At 34.9% G+C, this 19,538-nt stretch overlaps 1 protein-coding gene across 6 annotated transcripts in view; it reads right to left on the reverse strand.

Annotated features, from left to right (window-relative positions):
* The window catches only part of ZDBF2 (zinc finger DBF-type containing 2), a 128,031-nt gene that overhangs the window by 46,450 nt on the left and 62,043 nt on the right, over nt 1-19,538 (reverse strand). For 3 of the 6 annotated variants that reach the window (XM_051983701.1, XM_051983699.1, XM_051983700.1), the window contains exon 13: nt 5,713-18,692. In XM_051983701.1, coding sequence (XP_051839661.1) covers nt 11,308-18,692 — 7,385 coding nt within the window. In that variant the 3' untranslated portion in view covers nt 5,713-11,307. Of the gene's footprint in view, nt 1-4,269; nt 4,430-5,712; nt 18,693-19,538 lie in introns of those variants that run through there. The other 3 variants (XM_051983703.1, XM_051983702.1, XR_007951693.1) reach the window with 2 other exon arrangements.

A 19,538-nucleotide genomic window follows, 5' to 3' on the forward strand; every position in this document is an offset into this window, starting at 1 on the left:
TATGTCACTTCATTGTTTGAGAGCAATTTGGTTTCATTTTACCCACTGGATCAAATTCAAATGCCTTTATCTAGTATTTTAGGCCCTCTAGCAAGTGTTAACTTCTATGTCTTTAACTTGCTTTCTCACCACTTCCCAACATGGAACAAAGTTGACCAACATATCTGCTGTACCCAGAAAACACTAGTTTTTAAGTTTACCTGGGACTCACTCTGGTGCTAGAAACAGAACAGGTTTATGTGATCTAAAGGCTAAGTGGTGCACTCTGCTTTAAGTGCACATGGAAATCCTTCCATATCAATAGGTAGTATTCATGAATTGATGTGGCTAAAAATCATCACTTGGTAGCCTAACTGATAAGCCTCAAAATTTAATTGTTACTCAGGTAACTGACACAATCCATTATTAAGCCCCTATTTCAAGGCGTCAAGCTTCATAAGGCCTGCCAGTTTGTGTTTACACAAAATGAATGAGTAAATGCAGATGAACCACAGGGCTTCCCAGAAGAGTGCTATTTGTGGGCAGGCTTATCCTATGATGATTTCATAGAGATTTTAATTACTGATTTAGCAAAATGTAGAACAACATAGTTGACCCTTGCCAAAAGCCAGAGCTGATCTTCCTTCATGAGCAGTAAAAATATATGTCTCATCCCTTGCTCACTCTGGAACATTATTTGAATGTGACTTCTCTCCGGAATCTACAGTCCCAAAGTCTTTATACTGAAACAATGAAATGACTATAATCTTGCATATTACCAGGAAGTCAGAGGCCTCCATCCTCAAGGATCCTATACCAATACCACCCAGAAGCAGAGTTTGCAGGTCTCCCTGTCCTAGAACCTTCTCTCTGTTTAGACATATCTGCACAAACCAACCTTCCATTACCACTAAGTGCCAAAGCAGATTAAGCTCTCTAGGAATACCCAAGATCTCATCATCTATTCTTCCTTACCCAATTAGGGTCTAAAATTATAAGAGAAGTAACCAATTCCACTTCTTTTAGGGATCTTGCTCTAGACTTTCCTGAAGCTGCATTTACCCTACCCTGTATCACCACAAAAATAGTGGATAATACTTCCTTTTCACCCAATGACCTGTGATGGGTTTTGAAAGCCACTAATTTTCTGTTTCACTAAATCATGTAAGCCAAGCAAAATTTCTCAGCTCTGTATAACCATAAAGGAGCTAAACACCAGGTACCCTCCAGCATCTGACACCAACACTTTAATCTAGATGTAGGTCGTCAGGCACTGGGTCTGACCAGAAGTCAAGTAAATGTTCCACATGAAACATCTCTTCCAAGGCAAAGGTCCTAGAATAGGGGTCCTCAAACCATAGCCCATGAGTCGGATGCGGCAACCGAGGAAGTTTATGCCCCTCACCCAGGGCTATGAAGTTTATTTAAAGGCCCACAAAACAAAGTTATTGTTTTTACTATAGTCCGGCCCTCCAACAGTCTGAGGGACAGTGAACTGGCCCCCTATTCAAAAAGTGTGAGGACCCCTGCAATTTAAACATGAGTTCAGTCAGAACCCCAGGGGCCCGATCACTAGGTTTTTACTTGCCAGATCTCCTTTTAATCCTGGCATCTGAGAGTAACAAAATTAATACCATTCTCCTTATTACAGAATTGTTAAAAAACGGGGAGGATACATTGAGAGGTAGGAAGAATATCAGAGGTCATCTATTCAATTACCTCATTTGAAGAAATTATTGAGTTAAAATGATTTTTCCAAGGTCAAGTAGGTAGTAGGTGACAGAACCAAATCTGAAAACCTTTATGACTCTCCCATACTTGTAAACTCCAATGAGTACTGGTGTGAATACAAAGCATTGTATCAATTAGTTCTACTTAGTACCTTGTTTCAGGTTCTGGCCCAAAACATGTCCTTGTAAGATCAGATCAGTGATACTGAACCATGCTAAATTAGATAATTATTGTCTCTCTCAACTCTAATGACTTAACAGTTTGTAAAGATTCCAACAGAAAACACATCATTATAGAGCACTGTTTCCTTTCAGGATATGAATAAAGTTGAATGGTGGTTCTTAGTCCATAACTGAACTACTCTGTAGTTCTTTTAACATTCTCCAGGCACCTAAACTCCCGTCTGCCTAGATAAAACCTATCTTCTGCTACTACCTCAAGTTCTACCACCCACCCACCTCAGTCCTACCCTGGTCAAGTCTCCATCAGAATTCCAGTATTATCCTCTACTTTCCTTTACCTTAAGGGACATACCTCCTAATTGCTAGCACACAAAGAAACTTAGCTTCTCCCAGAAGACATCAAATCTCCAGTGATCAATACCCTTGATGGTATTTAACTCTCTTTCTGACCATCACTTAGCAACCTTCCTTTTTTTTTTTTTTTTTTGGGGGGGGGGGGTTAATTAATTTCATTTATTTATATTAATATACCCATGTCCTAGTTATAGTTATCTATTATACTCCAAGTATTATTTCTCCTTTTCAAAGAGCTGGTATTTGCAAAAATGCATGAACCCAAAAATTCTAAATTAAAATTCAGCATTTTTCCTCTTTGGCATTCTCATCTACTACCTCCATACCTTTACACAAACAGCCATTTTTCACTATGACTGAAAGGTATTTCCTTTTTAAATTTGGCTTCCTAGAATCCTTAGCTTCTTTCAAAGCTTAGCTCAGTTACCATTTCCTAGTGCCCTTCCCAAGGTAGAATTATGTTTTGTTTACTAGTTGTATGTGGTGTATTCCCCAGGAAAAGAATATAAGATCTTTCAGAATAAGGATTATTTTTCATTTTGTCTTTTGATCTACAATGGTATTTTTGCAAAAACAGCCATGTTTTAAATTTTAATTTCTAGATTTCAAACAGGTAAATTTTGAAAAGCCCATAAAGTTCATCTAATTTAACACTCCCACAAATTGAGGAATGCTTTCTTTTACCTTTGATAATAATCTAGTCTCTACCTAAATACTAGCACTCCCTCAAAAACTTTTTGTTTTTTTAGTATTCTTGGATAATGTTTAATATAAATCATTCAATAGAGAAATGACTAAAAACAAACAAAAAATCCCAAAATTTTAAGTAAATAATACTTTAAGCAATTAAGTAACACCTCTGTAAAATCAGACTCATGTTTCTTATACATAAGGCTCATTTTAACAGGATGTACAAAAATAACTCTCAACAATAACTAAATGCCTACAATATGCCAGGCAGTGGAGAATAAACATACAAAAGTAAAATAACCCTAGCTCTAAAGGAGCTTACATTCTTTTTGAGGAGACACATTTAAATATAAGTAAATATAGTATTTTGGCTGATTGCCATGATTAATGGCATAATAATGGGAATAATTAATGGTGTAATCAAGAAAATTATCTTGAGCCCTGAAAGTAGCTCAAAAACACAGAGCCTTGAGGCACAGACGAAGACTTGTGCTGTTATGAAAGTGAGAGATAGACTATAGATAAATAGCATTAGGCTATTCTGATGGAAGGATAGGGGTTCCTGAGAGGAAGTAATGTGTAATCATCCTAGAAGGATAAGCGAAAGCTTGCTTTTTTTTTGTTTGTAAAAGATTTGAAATACCAAACAGAAAAGTTTTTATTTCATCCTAATAGCAATGGATAATGAAACACTACATGAATGAGAATGACAGGACTGGACCTAGTGATACAACTTTATGAGGACTGGAAAAGGGATAAATTGGATATTGAACTGCAGGTTAATATATGAGCCTAGGGCTTAGGGGTAATAGAGGGCCTAGATCTGGTTTTGAGTCACTACATATTTATTCTACCAATCAGAATACTACTACTATAGCTTATTTAAGATCATGAAAATAAAATCAGTTTATGTGAGGAAATTCTTCTCAATTAAGAAATACATTCTCCCAGGGCAATGGACGAACTGGTACAGTATCCAACTAGATAAAACTCAGTCAGTAATTTTCTAGATGCCCCAGTGATCTTAGAAAATAAAGAACAGAAAATCAGCCATAGGAAGCAAAAGGATCTAAGAATTTAGAATAGCAACAATGAATAAATGAATATTTTAAAAAGTGACATAAGATTGGTCTTTTGGGGAAAAAAAGCAGAAGCTAGATATCTATGTCTTTTGATACTGTCTTGCAAATTATTTGAAAAATAGTACATAACAATAAAATTTTCATTTCCGAGTCAATAGGTGAGATGTTTCTGACTAAAAGTGTGACAGCTCTGAAAATACTAAGCTACAGGTGCCATCTTTTTTTAGGAAATGTTTAAAATCTAGACTTACCCACATAGTGGTCCTGATGGTACTCCTGCAAGTCAGGGTCTCTGAACTCTAATGTTTTCTTATTCAATTCCATTTGATTCTTATGCACTCCTTGATTCTTTTCACCAACCTAAAAGTGTCTCTATATTTTTTGTTGGATGATGTGCTCTGGGCTTTCATCCTAGAATGCAGTGTGGTTTCTGGTTAAATGATCATGATCAGTATATAATTTGCAAAGTCAGCTACTGATAAAACAGAATTCTGACAGAAATATAAATGTAATATAAATAAACTCAACAGAAATGAACCAGACAGACAGATGAAGGTATCACAAGAAATTGTCTATCATTGATAATAAAACAACACAATATAATCATATTAATCTTGATAATCTGATATAAGGTACTTCAATTAACTTTTAAAAATCATTTTCCTTTAGTCTTCACATGCCTCTGGAAAGCAGAGGAAATCTATAATTAAATAGGTCATTATTTTTCTACAAGAAATGTTACATTTCATATGTTAAAGGTATGAAGGTATTCATTTGACCTCTAAGGCTGATCATGAAGGTTGGGGCAGTATCCCTTAAAACAAAGTGAATCTGAGCAGCTTTAGCACTTTCTCATTCCTTTTGGATGCCAGTTTCTTCAAACATCTTAAAAATTACTAAACATACTCATTTACTAACCTTAGAGATAGCTGCCTTAGCATAGTTACTATGTGTACAGTGTCAAAAGTAAAAAATATTGCGTTGTGGTTCCCCCCCCCCCCCTCCCTCCCGCAAGGCAAAGAAGTCTACTTCTAAAAATAAAAAGGCAGCTGACTTTTCATGGCTGTGGTTATTTATAGGCCCATTTTTAGTAAGTTGGTATCATTTCTGACCATTACATTACATTTTGAAATGTGTTCCAAAGCACATTCAGATTTATTGTATGATTATGAAGTGAAGTCAAATAATTTATACAATAGTATGAACATGCTAAGAGTCTACAATTTGCCTAAGGTAAAAGAAAATAAATTTTCTTTTAAAGACTGAAAACTTTTGGCCTCATAAATCACATGGTTAGTAACATGAAATAGTACTTTAAGAATAAAGGAAATACAAACATCCAAAATCCAGTCTTTTATTGTTAAATGAAAATTTGTGATTTTTTTTCTCAATAGATTTGGTTAGGATATACTGATTCACAGCTTTAAAACACTGCAGGTTCGAAAACCTCAATTTCTGGGTATGCTCACTGATAAATACTTAGCTAATCTAGTGGAAAAATCCCATGTCTGCTGAAACTGTCTTCTCATTTCTTCTTTCCTTAGTTGTGGCAGTCAGTGGTAGGAAGATCTTTCTAAATTGCAAACTTAACATATTCTTTTAAGTTAATGTAGTGCCATTTGGGCAATTTTTTCTAGGAAAAAATTCTGTTCCAATTTTTGGGTACTTTCAAATACAAAATAAAATTTCCAGAATTTAAACCAAACCAACAAATTTTTATTGATGAACTATTTGTCATATGAGAGGCACAAGTGCACATTCCAGGACATATTTGGTGCTTGTCCTCAACAATCTTAAATTTGTAAAACAGAAGCCAGTATAGTTAAGTGAATTTAGAAATTGAGGGTGAGAAATCAATAACCCTCCAAAGGACAGATTTTTTAAAAATTTATTTGAAGTAAAACTTATAAAGGTAGCATTCATGAAGCCTTCAAATAAGGGAAATGCCAGATAGTGTTAACTGAACGATTTTTTTCTGAGCTAGAAATCAGTTTTGAAATGCATAGAGGAAACAAGAGTTTTGAAAATAAAATATCAAGAAATATGGGGAAGAGAAAAAAATCCAAGAAGAGAAAAGCTCTCTTTTAAAGAGACCAGAAAAATTAATAAACTTAGAGGAATAAACTGAATATAAATCATTAAGAATTTTAAGACAAAAATGAAAAATAAAGGAGTAGGAAAAAAGAAATTCAAAGAAAGAAACAAAAGGTAGTTGTTTTAGATATATGTGACTAATGAATTAGGTTGGTTCCATAAGACACAAAAGTAATTCTCATAATTTATAAACTACCTACTAAATACATTCATGGAAAAGGAAATTTTAAATTATACGACACCACAATAAGTTCGAGAGCATTTTGTATAGAAATTTTAACATCTTATCTTCAGAATCGTGTGCATTTTTGTTCTTTATTTTTTGATAAAAATGTTCTATATTTGAAAATTTTCTGAAAAGACTTGCAATTTCCACAACTCTCCCCCTTTTATTCTCTAAGCACTTTCAGATAAATGGTAGGTATGTTTGATGAATTTATCTTAGTAATTTTATCAGGCCATTTTTGACAAAGCAACAGAGGGCACAAAATGGATTCCAGGAGGGACTGAAGGGTTTTGTTCCATAATACAAAATCAGAAATAAAATTGTGAAGAAAGGAATGCTACTGAAAAGGGAAAAAAGAAAAATCGAAGGAAAAATCATGGAAGCATGAAGGGGGAAAGGGAAGAGAAAACCAAATTCTATTTTAAGCAACCATGTTAAATTTCTGAATATGTAATCCTCACAAATTAGTTTCTTATCAACTCTACTTCCGTTTCATCATCTATAAAATGGAGTTGGACTAGGTGGCTCTGAATTTCTATCCAGCTGTAGCCAAGAAAAGTAGGGTTTAGCTAGCTGTATGACTCTGAACAAATCATTAAACTTTCCCCAAGACCATTTCCTCAACTATAATTGAAGAGGTTATGTAAGATAAAGACTTTTAAAAATCCCTTATAGTTCTAGAACTATCATTCTATGACTACAATTAATGAAAAGAAACAAGAAATCACAAATATTTAGACTAATAGGGTCACAGGTTGAAAGCTTGGAAATTATCTACTCCATCACCCTCATTTTAGACATAAAAGAATCCTGAAAGCTTAAGTAATTTGCTCAAGGTCACAATGAAGGAAAGCAGCAGAGCTTACATTTCAAACCCACGTCCTTTGACTTGAAATTTAGCTCTCTTTTTATGGCCCCTTCTCATTCCATAAGATTATGTAAGTAATGTTTAATGAACTTTTTTTCAAAAATTTAAAAGTTAAAAAGTTAAAAAACTAAAAGTGCTTTGAAGTCCTCAGAAAATTTATTGAGTACCATATCTGTCAGACTCCCATCACTCTATTACTGCTGCTGCCTTCTACAAAATAAGACCTAGAGCAAGGAGTCCTAGAACTAGTTCTGCCACAGAGATCCTACGGGACTTTGAACAAGGAGTATTCTCTTTTCTAAGATGAGAAGCTAAGAATAATTCCAGTGCTAAAATTCCATCATTTCACAGTTCTTTATCTTTTTGAGCTGAAAATGAACAACAAAAATGACTAGATGTCAGATATGAGGAAACTACAATGAAATGACTATGGACAAACTATACTTAACAATAATAAACAGAAGAAAATGTTTATACTAACAAAATTAAAAATTAGACCACAGATGTGTTTGTTTGTATGTGTATATCTCAAACGCAAGAAAATACTTGTGAATGAAGTCTACTTTATACACATAACATTTATATCTTTAGATATACATATATATATAAATAAAATGTATATACACGAACATATTTACATACACACATACATATACTTATATATATACTATATACAGATGGATACATGAATATTTCAAGGCACAGCTTCATAAATATGCTATTATTCTAATATCTAGATGAAGTATTATCTAATACTATCATCCCTATTTTCTTAAATTGCATTTTAGTACCAAATTCCCAAAACATTTATATTGGATATTTTCCAATTTTTAAGTCTTTTTTTGAATGGATTGTGATCTATTTTTCCCGTTTTTCTTATGTAAGCAGGAATAGAAACTGTTTACTTTAAGAAACTTTAGGCCCCTAAAAACCCTTTAGTTCTAAAAATGACTTGTTGGGTCCAAAGGCATTGCATTTTAGTGTGAATCAATGTCAAATGACAATGACAATTTTAATACCCCACATGGCACCAGGCCCAACAATACCACAATGCAGAATATTTTGAATTGTGAAACCAATCATTGTTACAATGAGCCATTTATTATGGATAAATGAAGTGAAATATTATAAATTACTAAATTTACTTGGGGTGATTTGACTAGAGCAAGAATACTCTATTACTTTTTAATTTTTCATATCTTCATCAATATTCACAACTCACCATATTTCCTAAGGTTGTTTTTTGTTTGTTTGTTTGTTTTTAATTACTGGCTCCTTTACTGTCAAACCAACTTTAAAATGTACTTTGGTTATCAAAATTCTCAGATTTCTTGAGCAGTCCCAGAAAAGGTTTTCTAACATATACAAAAAATATAGGCAAAGTTCAACACACAATAAATTTTGTTATCTGCACATCTTTGAAAACAAAAATTTACCACGACTTACCCTTCAAATGTCTTTCTTTAAAAAAATAGTACAGTTAGTCTTTATACTGATTTTAAAAGAAAATATATAATTATTTCAATGTTTACTTAAATATAGTTGATCTTCATAAAAAAAAAGTTTTACCCTGATTATAAGCCCTATTTACATTAAGGACTTAAATGCACAAATGCAAAACAATTTTTCACATCACATGGTCCACTTTTGTGTATCTTATCAATTAACAACAGAAAGCTCTATCGTGGGTCAGGGACAAAGTCATTCATGACAAATATTATTCATAATAGTGGCACTCACATTTTTGCTATTAAAAGTTTTCATGTATTCTCAATAAAACATACAAAATAACTACACATTCTCTACCATGATTCAATGTGTAACCTGCAAAATGGGCAAGAAAATTTTTTGGCAGAAAAGGCATTGCTTGTATCATACAAAATCCTGCTAGCAGTAAATTTCCACATGATATTAATTTTTAAATTATATTTTAAAACACTTTATAATGTATGTAAAGTGCTTTGTAACGGCACACTATATAAATGGAAGTTATTACTAAAACATTAACAGAATTTTAATATCAAAAAAATAAATCAATATTGTATCATAACTTATTTTCAATAGTTTTAGTCTTAACCACAAGACTCCTTGCTAAACTTAGATTTAGAATGTACTTCTATCCTTTTTTAAGTTATTTGCAAATTTTAAAATTTTGGTCATTTCTAAATTATAAGAAATTTTCACTCATAATGGCTCTAATAATAATATCTTGCATTTATGTAGCACATTTATTTTCAAAGTGCTTTCATATATATTCTTTTTAATAAAAACATGCAAAATTACTATTAAGAGTACTTAATGGAATAATGTGTATGTATCAGAGACCCCCACTCCATCCTCTAGCAGGAGTGTTTTTATATACCAATAATTTCTTTACCTCCCATCTGTGTAAAAGGATATGCTTTTCTTCTGAGACCAAAGTTTCATAGGCCATTACAGGATCATGACATTTGGGGCAAAGAAATTAAAACATGTTTTGCCATTTACTTGAGTGTTATTTTTTAAATATTACTTTTTTTTAGGTTTTATTTCTGATTCAATGTAAGATTTGAACTATATAGTATTATTCCATTGTTACTAAGATCATATTCTTTGAAACACAGCTGCATACATTAAAAGTATACTATAAGTTACCCTAACAAAATGAACTATTCCCTAATAGTAGTGTTATTTTAAAAGGGCCCTACATTAGATTTGGGTTTTTCTTATATCAGGAAAATAAATTCATCAGGCCACATTGTTTACTAAATAAAGATATATTTTTAGTCACTGTGGTTATCTCAAACTATAAGCCATTACATTTCTTTTTGCTTGTCTGTGGAGGCAGAAACTTATTTTATGGAATATCAATAATGAAAAAATGTAGGTGAGTGTTTATAAAACTACAAAAAAGCCTTCAGCATTGTCAATATTAGATCTTCTGAAATACCTGGGATCAAGTCCCACTTCTGACACATACAGGCTATGTGAGTTTAGGTAAATAACTTAACCTTTGAGTGCTCTAGGCACTTTTCTGTAAGACTTTTATATAGAATGCACCAATCTGACTGCTTAAAAGAGTTTTCTGATCATGGAGTCCCCAACATCAATAAACTCAGTCTCTATCCCTATCTCTGTGTCTGGATAATATAAGATCATAAGATAGCCTGAATCTTTATATTTTAATTATATGCTCTCTAGGGGTTTTAGTTTTGGGGTTTTTTAAAAAAATCAAATGCAATTTCTAATGTGCAGGGAAAAAAAATAAAAGAAACAGAAGCAAAAGAAACTTAAGAGATTTTCCTCTCACCCACAAACCTAGATTGTTACTTACTGTAAAGTCAAAAGGATTTGGGCATTTTTTAAGTGGTGGTTGTTGTTGGTTTGTTTTTATTTGGTTCAAATGAAACTGGAGCATGAGGGACTATGACTGAAAGAACTGATAAGACAATTTTTTGTTAACTGAGAGGTTTTGGAACTTCTTTCCATAAAAGTCTTCATAAACAAGGTTAGTTCTCATTTGCCAAATACTTTAGTAGAGACTCTACCAACAAGGTAAAGGAGTCTCAATTTTTCATCTCATGGTCCCTTCCAGTCTTATGATTGAACTGTATTTCATTTTCATTTGCTAGTCTCATACTGTACTGACACTGCTCCCAAAGCAGTCCTAAAACACATAATATATGTGCATACAACCACCAATTTGTCATTAAAAATATGACCGCGTTTGTTTTACTGTATTTCCTGGGTGTCATTTTGACAATTTATTACAATCTGAGGATACGAGAGGTACAATCACAAAGACTGAGAGGGAGAGCATCAAACTGGGGGCCAATTTTAATATTTTATACTAAATTATAATATTATACAAGATCACAGTTTTTCTGCAGAAAAGGGTGGACAACAAGTGCATTTAAGTCTAAAAATAAGGCCCTAAGTGCTAAATTCAAACAAATACAAAACTTCTGAAAAAACATTTATAGCAAAACAGTGCAATGTGTACTGTGCCCACATCCCAGCCATGTGAACTGAGTTATTAGCTTATTAATTTAAAATATATTTAAGCTGAGGGTTTTGAATCCTCAACTAGACAGCACAAAAATCTTTAGTTCATTTTCTCGTTCATTTGCCACTGGTTGATGGCAAGGAAAGGATTTCTGTGTTAAATAACGGTGTCCCAGTAGGACAAGATAAAGCAGGTAGTGTAGCAGTACTAGAAGGCTGTTTTTCTGTGCTAAGTAGTCTCTCATCATCACTCACCTCCCACCTTGTAACTTTGGAAGAAGTCCACTCTGATTGCTCCAGAATAGACTCTGCTGAGGCTCTCTCTGTTGTTTCAGTAGCACCTGATGTGACTGTGGAATTCAAAAACATTTTCCTGGGTCTTTTCCTCTTCTTTAGCATTTTAAAATCAAGTTTTTGCGTCCTCAGGTAGTTTCCCACAACAGTTTTTCTAGCTAAATGTCCACAACCCAAAACAGCAGAATATTTAGAGAGCAGAGGTGATATATATTTTCTTATAATCTCATTCTTTCTGCTTCTAATGCAGGATATTTGTTTTCCTGAAGTGTTCTTAATTCTTACTCTAGCAATTCCATGATGAAGAACCATAGGTCCAGAAGTCTTTTTGGAAAAAAGTGAGTCCTTAATATTTGCCTCCTTCCTTTTCCAGATTCTCTTTGGATTCTTCTTCATTAATAACTCATTTCTGATAGACTTAACAGGCATTTTTGCAACCCTTTGCTTACATGAGGCTGATCTGGAATAATTTTCTTTTTGAACATGAATAGTGTCATTGGGTGAGATTACTGACAGCTGATAAGATTTATCTGCAGGACTATCAATGGAAATTTCACAATTCTCTGAGGAAGGGGAAGCTTCATCCAGCATTTGACTTGATGTTAAATTATCTCCTTTAGCTGAGGAAAAGCAAGGTCCATCCAGCATTTGACTTGATGTTAAATTATCTCCTTTAGCTGAGGAAAAGCAAGGTCCATCCAGCATTTGACTTGATGTTAAATTATCTCCTTTAGCTGAGGAAAAGCAAGGTGCATCCAGCTTTTGATTTGATGTTAAATCATCTCCTTCAATTGAGGAAAGGGAAGAACCATCCAACTTCTGACTTGACGTTGAATCATCTCTTTTATCTGGGTCTGAAGCACAGCTTTCAAGTTCTAATAAATCAGAAGACTGGCTAGCTGATAAACATTTTTTCTGAGAAGCAAGATCTTTGTTCAACTTAACATTTAAGTTGAGACTTTTAAACAGTTGTCTCACGTGGGCAGGTTTTTTATCCTTTTCTTCCGATTCATCAGTAGGAATTGTTTTCAGGACTCGATTAGTCATTGAATCATAATATTTAAATGAACACTGTTTGTATCTATATTTTATAGAATCATTATCTATGGAACTGAGATTTCTTCTCATTTTAATTTCATCAAGAATTGCTTTATTCTGACTAGTTTCTGGGCAAGAAAGAACATAAACTACTGTTTCAGGTTGCACAGGACTCAAAATTTTGCTATATGATTCAGGAAGTTTAAGTGTACAGAATCTGGTACTCATATTTGGTGTCCTATCATTCTCCAACCAAATACCTGTCTCATTGTCGTATAACTCTTCCTCAGTGAATGTGTGTCTTCCAAATATTGAATAGTCTATCACACTTGTCTGAGTCCCATGGCTGACTTTAACAACTTGGCATCGAGAAGCCATGCGCCATGTTCGCCTCCTAGGCCTCTTAGCTGGTGGTGCATTGCATAGCGTATCTGAGGCCTCAGAAAAGTTGCCAAAACTACAAACACTTGAAGTATCATTAAATTCTCGCAGTACATTAGAGGATTTTCTAGCTTTCTGCTTATTTTTGCTGGTTTTCTTAGGCTCAGGCTCATCATTAAAGTAACAACGGAAATTCCGGCCTTCCCGGAATTCACGCACCATAGCTTCGATTTTTAAGTCATCTTCATACATTATCTGAGTCCAGGTTTTTCCCACAAAGGAAGGAGGCACATGAGGAAGTGCAGGAAGCACTGGCTCATCGCAATGTTCCACTGTATTCACATTTGCTTGCTGTGTGTCCTCTATGGAACTCACTTTGAGAACAGAGCTCAAACGAGATTGATAGTTCTCATCTTCCAGGTCAACATGCACCTCAGTCAAAAGATCTATTTCTTTCACAGATAATGAATGCTGGCCAGCTACTGATTGAAATGGGGCATCACAATCGAAACTCATGTCAGAATCTGTTGTACTTTCATCCAAAATGGCAGATATATTTAAAAAGGAACTCTCCTCCTCTTGGCTGGACTGTATATTGGGCAGAATGACGTCTTCAACGACTTCGTTAACAGGAACTGTACCAATACTGCTCAACTTTGTTTCTGAGTTTTCTCCTAATATGGGGGTGGACTCAAAGTTTAGTGAGCCACCAGTACCCATACACATAATGCTCAATTTTGTTTCTAAGTTTTCTCCTACTTTGGGAGTTGAATAAAAATTTAGTGAGCCAACAGTCCCCATACCCACACTGCTCACCACTGTTTCTGAGTTTTCCCTTAGATTAGGAATTGACTCATAATTTAATGAGTCATCAGTCCCCATACCCATACTGCTCACCTTTATTTCTGAGTTTTCTCCTAGTTTAGGAGTTGACTCAATTAGTGGATCATCAGTACCCAAATCCATACAGATCAATGCTATTTCTGAATTTTCTCCTAATTTGGTAGTTGATTTAAAATTAGGTGAGCCAGCAGTCCCCATATCCATTTTAATCAAATTTGTTTCTAAATTTTCTCCTAATTTGGCAGCTGACTCAAAGTTAAACGAGCCATATCCATTCTCTATATCCATAATGGATAACAATGGTTCTGAGTTTTCTCCTAATTTGGCAGTTGATTCAAAGTTTAGTAAGTCATCATTCTCTATATTCATACTAGTCAACACTGTTGGTGAATTTTCTCCTAATTTGGGGGTTGACTCAAAATTGCAAAAGCCATCAGTACCCACAGGCATACTGCTTGATTTTATTTCTGAGTTTTCTCCTAATTTGGAAGTTAACTCAAAGTTTAGTAAATCATCATTTCCCATATCCATAATGCTGAATACTGCTTCTGAATTTTCTCCTAAAATGTCAGCTGACTCAAAGTTTAGTGAACCATCAGTCCCTATATCTACATTGGTCAACTTGGTTTCTGAGTTTTCTCCTAGTTTGGGAGCCGATTCAAAATTTGGTGAGCTATCAATCTCCATACCTATATTAGTCAAATTTAGTTTTGAATTTGCTCCAAGTTTAGAAGGTGACCCATGGTTTATTGAATCACTAGTCCCCATAACAATACAGCTTGTCATATTCTTTAAGTTTTCTCCAAATCTGGGAGGGTTTTCAAAGTTGAGTGAGCCATCAATTCCCATACTCTTATTAATAAACTCTTTTTCTGAATTTTCTTCTACATTAGATGTTGACTGAAATTTTAATAAGTCCTCAATTCCTATATCCACATTTATCAAACTTCTTTCTGAGTTTTCTTTTATATTGGAAGTGGGTTCAAAGTTAAATGAGTCATCAACTGCCATACCAGTATTGATTAACTGTGATTCTGAATTTTCTTGTTTGGTAATTGACTCAAAGTTTAATGAATTAAAAGCACCCACTCCAATGTCAGTCAACAATTTTTTGGCATCTGCTCTTAGTACAGGACTTGATTCAAGTTTTGATGATTTAAACATAATCTCTAAGTTTTTTTCTACTTTGTGCACTGACTCAAAGCTTCCTGGGCTACCAGTCCTCAAACCCACATTGACCAATTTTGCTTCTGAGTCTTTATCTAACTGAGGATGTGACTCAAAGAATAATGAGCTACCAGTCCCCAAATTCATACTGATCAACTCTGTTTCCTTCTCTTCTGGAGATAACTTACAGTTTGATGAGTCAACAGTTGCTACACTCCCAATGACTAACTCTGATTCTGAATTTTCTCTATGGTTTTGAATTGATTCAAAATTTAGTGACCTAACAGTCTCCAGTGTTACTGAGTCTGATTTAGGTATGAGACTTGGTTCAATGTTTGGTGAGCTTCTAGACGCAGTAAGGATACGGCTGAATATTGTTTCTAAGTCTTTTCCTACTTTGGGAATTGACTCAAAGCATAGTGAACTACCAGTATCCTCTGCAATACCAGTCAACATTGTTTCAGAGTTTGCTCTAGGTATGGGACTTGACTTGAGGTTTGATGAATTCAACATTGTTTCTAAATTTTTTTCTATTTTGGGCACTGATTCAAAGTTTGCTGAGCTATTAGTTCCCAAACTCATATTGACCAACTTTGTTTCTGAGTCTTTTTCTAATTTGGGATTTGACTCAAAGATTACTGAGCTAACAGTACCCAAACCCATTCTGATCAACTTTGTTTCTGAGTTTCCCCCTGACTCAACGCTCCATGAGCCAACTAATCCTGTTTCTGAATTTTCTATTTTGGAAGTTGAATCAAAGTTTGAGTCACTAGTCCCTATACTTGTAATCACAAACCTTTTTTCTGAGTTTTCTTCCAGTTTGGGAACGGTCTCAAAGTTTAGTAAACTATCAGTTACCATAGTCATACCGTCTAACTGTGATTCTGAATTTTCTTCTTTAGAAATTGACTCAAGATTTAGTGAGCTACCAGCACCCAAATCCATATCAATCAATTTTGTTTCTGAAATTTTCCCTAATTTATTTGACTCAAATTTTACTGAGCCACTATTTCCCAAACCCATGCTCATTAATTCTGTTTCTGAGCCTTCCTCTACTTTGGAAGTTGACTCAAAGTTTGAAGAGCCATCAGTTTCTATACCCACATTAATTAAACTTGTTTCTGAATTTTCCCCTAATCTGGGAGGTGAATCAACATTTAGTGGACCCCTAGTCCCTATACTCATAATGACAAACCTTCTCTGTGAGTTTTCTCCTGGTTTAAGAGTTGAGTCAAAGTTCACTGAGCTACCCATACTCACCAACTTTGTTTCTAAATTTTCTCCTACTTTGGGAGTTGACTCAACTGGGCCCATGTTCATACCAACATATCTTGTTTCTGAATTTTCTCCTTGGTTGGGAGCTGGTTCAACAGTTAATGATCCACTAGTTCCTTCACTAGTAACAATGAACTTTCTTTTATTTTCTTGTTTGAGAGGGGATTTATCAAAGTTTAGTGAGGTACCAGTCCTCAAATCCATACCAGTAAACACCGATTTTGAGTTTGTCCTGGATATGGGAGTTGTTGACTCAAAAATTGAGGAGTGATAGCTTCCCATTAAAATAGAACTCATATTAGTTTCTAAATTTTTTTCTACTTTGGAAGTTGACTCAAAGTTGAATGAGCCACTAGTATCTACATGCCTACCAAAAAACTTAGTTTCTGACAAACTATGTTTCTCATAAACCTTTTCTGGTAATTTGGTAGCTGACTCAAAGTTTATTGAGCCATCAGTCCCCATATCAATGCTAGTCATCTTTGTTTCTGAGTTTCCTCTTAGTTTGGGATTGGACAAATTTTTTATGGAGTCACTAGTCCCCAAATCTATATTGATCAACTCTGGCTCTGATCTTGCTCCTAGTTCTGGAGTTGACTCAAAGTCTGTTGAGCCACTAGTCCCCAAATCCATACTTATGGATTTGTTTCTGAACCTTGTTTCTGAACATTTCCCGAATTCAGGAGCTGAATTAAAATCTGGGGAACTATCAGTTCCTGCACCAATTAACCTGGCATCTGAATTTTCTCCTAGTCTGGGAATTGATTCAAAGCTTACTTGGTCACCAGTCCCCAAAGTCAAACCAATCAACTTTGTTTCTAAGTTTTCCCCTACTTTGGGAGAAGAATCAAAGTTGAATGAGTCACCAGCCTGAGTACCAATGCTAATCATCCTTGGTTTTGAATTTCTTCTTAGTTTGGAAGTAGAAGCAAACTTAAGTGAGCGATAAAACCCCATACCTGTACGTCTCATTTTTATTCTTGACCTTGCTTTTAATTTGGGGATCAACTCAAATTTTAACGAACTACCAGGCCCTATACCAACACTAGTAAATTTTTTTTCTGTGTTTTCTTCTTCTTTGGGAGCTGACTGAAATTTTAGTGAGCCACCAGCCCCAACACCAAAACTGGTAAACGTTGAATCAGAATTTGTTCTTAATTTGGGAGTTGATTCCAAGTTTACTGAATTACCAATCTCCATAGCTATGCTAGAAAACTGTGTTTCTGAGTTTGTTCCTAGTTTGGGAGTAGATGGAAAGTTAAGTGAACCACTACTCCATTGGATTAAGTTTTCCTTTGAGTTTTCTCCTAATTTTGGAGTTGATTTAGAGTTTTCTGAGTAACCAGTCCCCATAGCTATACTGAATAATCTTGTTTCTGAGTTTGCTTCTAGTTTGGAAGTTGACTCGAGGTTTACTGAGCTATGTGTTCCCACATCCACATGGTTAGATATTGTTTCTAAATTTCCTCCTGGTGTGGGAGTTGACTCAAAATTTACAGAATCAAAAGTCTGCATGCTTACATTGATCAATTTTGTTTCTGAGTTTCCTAGTTTGGGAGGTGATTCAAAGTTTACTGAGCGAAAAGTCCCCATATCCATACTGCTCAACTTTATCTCTGAATTTTCCCCACAAGTGAGAGTTGACTTAAATTTTAGTGAGTGACCAATCCCCATATGACTCAATTTTGTCTCTGTCTCTCCTTTTAATTTGGGGGTTGACTCAAACTTTATTGAGCCACCAGTCCCCATTCCAAAACTGCTAAATCGTGCTTCTGAGTTTGTTCCTAACTGAGGAATTGACTCAATATGTAACGAGCCATCAGTTCCAGTAGACATATGGCTCAACAATGATTCTAGATTTTCTCCTAGTCTGGAAGTTGATTCTAAGTTCACTGAGCCATTTGTCTCCAACCCCATACTGATCAACTTTGAGTTTGAGCTTTCTCTTTTAGGAGCTGACTGAAATTTTACTGAGTGACCAGTCCTCATACGGATGTGGCACAATTCTGACTTCGCTCCTAGTTTAGGAGTTGACTTAAATTTTAGAAAGCCACCAATACTCGTATCCATACTTCTCAACTTTGTACCAGTGCTTTTTCCTAATTTAGGAGTCGATTGAAAGTTGAATGAACTACCAGTCCCTATATCCATCCTGACAAATTTTGTTTCTGAATTTACTCCTAATTTTGGAGCCAACTTAAAGTTTAGTGAGCTGCCAGTATCCATACCCATATAACTCAACTTGGTTTTCAAGTTTTCTCCTAGTTTGGGTGAAGACCCAAAGTTATGTGAGCTACCAATCCCCACAACCCTACTGGTTAACTTCATTTCTGAATTTGCTCCTGGTCTGGGAGTTGACTCGAAGTTTAGTGGGCTACCAGTGCCCATACCTATATTTAATAACCCCATTTTTGACTCTTTTCCTAGTATGGGAGCTGATTCAAAGTTTGGTGGGCCACTAATAACAGTACCCATGCGGAACAAATTTGTTTCTGAGTTTTCTCCTAATTTGGGGGTTGACTCAATGTTCAAGGAGCCATCAGGTACTATACTCATATGGTTCAACTTTGTTTCTAAACTTTCTCCTAATTTGATGACTGACTCAGCCTTTCCAGTGCTACTGGTGTCCATACACAATTTGCTCAGATTTGTTTCTGTTTTTTCTACCAGGTTGGGGGTTGCTTCAAAGTTTAATGAGCTACCAGAGTCCATAGATATCCTACTCAATTGTGTATCTAAGCTTTGTCCAAATTTGATGACTGATAAAACTTTTAGAGAGTCACAAGTACTTTTAGGAATACTGCTCAATTCTGTTTCTGAGCTATCTCCAAATCTGATGACTGACTCAAATTTTTGTAGGCTAATAGTTCTCTTACTGGTACCACTCAATTCTGTTTCTGAATTTGTTCCTAATGTAGGTGTTAACTGACATTTTAAGGCAGTATTAGTGCTTACATTTATACAAGTCAACTTTTTTCCTGAGCTTTCTCCTAGTCTGATTACTGATTCAAAATTTACTAAGTTACTAGGGTCTGTGTCCAGACTGCTAAAATTTATTTCTGAACTTTCTTCTAGTTTGAGGGTTGATCCAAAGTTTAGTGAGCCACCAGAATTCTTATTAAGACTGCTCAATTTTGTTTCAGAGTCTTCTTTTAATTTAGGAGTGGATTCGAAATTTCCTGAGAAACCACTACCCATAGAAGTACTGATCAACTTTATTGTTGACTTTTCTCCTAGGTTAAGGGTTGACCCAAAGTTTACTGAGTCACTAGTATCCATGCCAATATTGCTTAACATTGTTTTGGAGCTTTCTCCAAATCTAATAATTGACTGAAAGCTTTCTGAGTTAC

Source organism: Antechinus flavipes, chromosome 3 (genome assembly GCF_016432865.1).
Source record: "Antechinus flavipes isolate AdamAnt ecotype Samford, QLD, Australia chromosome 3, AdamAnt_v2, whole genome shotgun sequence".
In the NCBI taxonomy this organism is placed as follows: Eukaryota; Metazoa; Chordata; class Mammalia; order Dasyuromorphia; family Dasyuridae; genus Antechinus; species Antechinus flavipes.